The 3,002-nt window shown below is 35.2% G+C and overlaps 1 protein-coding gene across 3 annotated transcripts in view; it reads right to left on the reverse strand.

Moving 5' to 3' along the window:
- Positions 1–615: 615 nt before the first annotated feature.
- Positions 616–3,002, reverse strand: part of LOC107671359 (protein CIP2A homolog) — a 14,861-nt gene continuing 12,474 nt past the window's right edge. For all 3 annotated transcript variants that reach the window (XM_016464263.1, XM_016464264.1, XM_016464262.1), the window contains exons 19-21: positions 1,273–1,355; positions 1,032–1,150; positions 616–864 (exon numbers count right to left, since the gene is read on the reverse strand). In XM_016464263.1, coding sequence (XP_016319749.1) covers positions 715–864; positions 1,032–1,150; positions 1,273–1,355 — 352 coding nt within the window. In that variant the 3' untranslated portion in view covers positions 616–714. The remainder of the gene's footprint in view (positions 865–1,031; positions 1,151–1,272; positions 1,356–3,002) is intronic.

Below are 3,002 nucleotides of genomic sequence, written 5' to 3' on the forward strand. Positions count from 1 at the left end.
AATACTGAAACTAATGTTAAGAGTAAAATTGTCAACTTCACACACCTCCCAAAAAAAAAAAAACTATCATGGCATCTTGTTCAAGCCTGATTGAATTCGTTTTCTATAGGTCTCTCTCTCTTGTTCTTGTTTATGTGCATATTATGTTATGTAAAAAAAACGCACATTAAATAAACAGAAACTATGATTCAAACTGATTTTTACATGTTTAAAGGAAGATTTTATTTTAACAAGGAAGTCATACCTTCTACATTAATAGCCCTAATAAAGCACACACACTTTCAGCTGTAAAACATTGTTATCATTGTGAAACTGAAGGAATGATCACTGAACATTTTCTCTTAGGGAGAGTAGACAAGTAGTCTTGTTTATTGAAAAACATGTTTTAAATAGTTCGTCACAATCTTTAACAGTTTGTACAGTGCCCTCTGGTGGCCAAAGACTGACATTCAAAAATCTACACATTACATCAATATCTGAATAATTTAAATAATGAATGTCATCCAAAATGAAAGCAGAAAAAAATGTAATGTAAAATTTAATAGACATATACATTATATAGACATTTATTCATTCACTCATGAAAATGTTAAAGAAAACATACAAAGTGTACAGACAAAAAGTGACCAAACAGAGATAAAATAAGTTATTCTTATTTCATGAAGCAAGTGAAGTATTTCATGGCTTGATGGCGTATACATGAATATGTACGTGTCACAGAGAGAGGTTGGCAGTGACGTCCTTGAGTTTGCCGCTGCTGAGACTGTGTATCATGGCGATCATTTGTGTGTGTTTGCTCAGCTCTTCCTCCATCTTCTCCAGCTTGGCCTCTAGCTGGGATTTCTGCAGCTCCAGAGAGGAAGCCTGCAAGAGGAGTACAATAACAGAAAACACACTGAATCATTATGCAGCCTACCTGAACGCTTATATAGCAGGTAAAAAATAGGTAAAGCTGAATTATGACTGTTTAACTATAGCACACTATGATTTGAGACTGACTGATGACTGGTTTGAGTGAATGTTGACGGCACCTTGATGCTGGTGTCCTTCCTGGCTTGCTCTGTCTTATTAAGCTCTTTCCTGAGGACGAAAATATTCTCCTCCATCTCATGGATCTGCTCTTCTTGTCTCCTCAGATCATTCTGAAAACCTGGTATAGAACAGAAAGAAACTTTATAGTACACTTTACACCAAAAGCATAAGTGTGTATGACTGAAAACGCAGAAAAACATAAAACCAATGCAGCAAATTAATTCCACTGCTTTTTCTCACCTGTTATTGTTCTCTCTTTCTCCAGCACGTCTGTCTTTAGGACCTTTATCTGCTGTTCTTTTTCTGCCATCTCTGCAAGAGTCCTGAGCAGATAAAAGTCAAAGGACTGAAGGTCATTCAATAATTTTTAATAATATTTGTAATAATAATAATAATTATTATTATTATTATTATTATTATTATTATAGACCCATTCACGGGTGACATGAAGCACAGCTCAACTTATTTTAAAAAAATAATTAAAAAAACGAATGTTTGTTTGTTTTTACTTTTTTTTGGAGGGTGGAATGAAGCTTAACCTAGCTCCAATAAATAATAATATAATAATTGTAGATAATAAAAATAATAATAATAATAATGAAAAAATATATAATATTATTATTATTATAAGCAAGAATGGCATGAAGCATAAAAATATTATTATTAATATTAGAGTTAATATTAATATAGTTATTAATATTAAAGTCAAAAATGCCTGACATTCAATCCATCATTTCAAACACTGGCCTCTCCTGTTGGAGTTTTAATCCCTCATTGGTCTTTCTCAGCCCCTCGGCCTGCTGGGTGAGTGAGATATGGGCAGCCCGCAGTTCCTTCAGCATCCATTCACTTTTGTCGTACCTAAAAAAAAAAAATTTAAAAATAGTGAGGAAAGTTAGCTTTTTCTTTGCTGAGTTTGCTTATCTTTAACAAAACATTTGACGGATCCATTCATGGAAGTTGTATCTGAGTGTGTGTGAGAGAGGAACACTGACCTAGTGAGCAGCTGGTTGTAGGTGCCCTTCAGCTCCTGATGCTGGTCAGCGACTTCCTGCAGACGGCCGTTGTGCTCCAGGAGCTGCTGGCTGTCAGATTTCAGTCTCTCGACCTCCAACAGATGATCATTCAACTCCGTCTGCAGATCCTCTTTCTTCCGCTCCGTGTCTTTGAGTAGAGATGCCAATTTACGTGCCTAGAAAGGAGAAAGATTGAAAACAGCAATAACAAGATTAAACAGTTTTACAAATAAAAAATGTGCTCATATGCACATTAAAATGTAAGTCTATCATAGTGAAAATATCAAGCACCAAAAACGGTTTTCAACATTGATAATACTAAGAAATGTTTCTTGACCAGCAAATCAGCAGAACGATTTCTGAAGGATCATGTGACACTGAAGACTGGAGTAATGATGCTGAAAATTCACAGGAATAAATTACATTAAAGTTCCTTTAAATGGGAATATTGTTTCACAGTATTACCATTTTACTGAATTTTTTTTTAAGCAAAAATGCAGTTTTGGTGAGAATAAGATAGATACATAAGATATAAGATATATATAGCAACTCAAAAAAAAACACTTATGCATAAAAGCTTTGTAGAAAGAAAAAAGAAAAAAAAATGGTGTGTAACCTCAGCTTCCGCCTGAGCTCTCTGACAGCGGTATTGAGCAATCAGTCGATCCGCCTGTGACAGCACGAGTGCTTTGGCCTCCAAAAGGTCCTGCAGACGGCTCTCTTTACACTACATATACAAAAGCACATATAAATACAAAGTCAGCATATGTTACATATACAAACAGGAAGTTCCTTCCTAACTTGGTCACTCACCGCTAGCGCTGAAAGCTTCTGTTCATACACATCAATGATCTCTGACATGTGTACATCTTTGACCTTCTCCTGTAACTGAGACACTACAACATTAGAAATAAAACAAAAAAAACAAGCATGCCATCCACTTGTGGGAACGTT

Source organism: Sinocyclocheilus anshuiensis, unplaced genomic scaffold, assembly GCF_001515605.1.
Source record: "Sinocyclocheilus anshuiensis isolate Anshui unplaced genomic scaffold, SAMN03320099.WGS_v1.1 scaffold1568, whole genome shotgun sequence".
Classification (NCBI taxonomy): Eukaryota; Metazoa; Chordata; class Actinopteri; order Cypriniformes; family Cyprinidae; genus Sinocyclocheilus; species Sinocyclocheilus anshuiensis.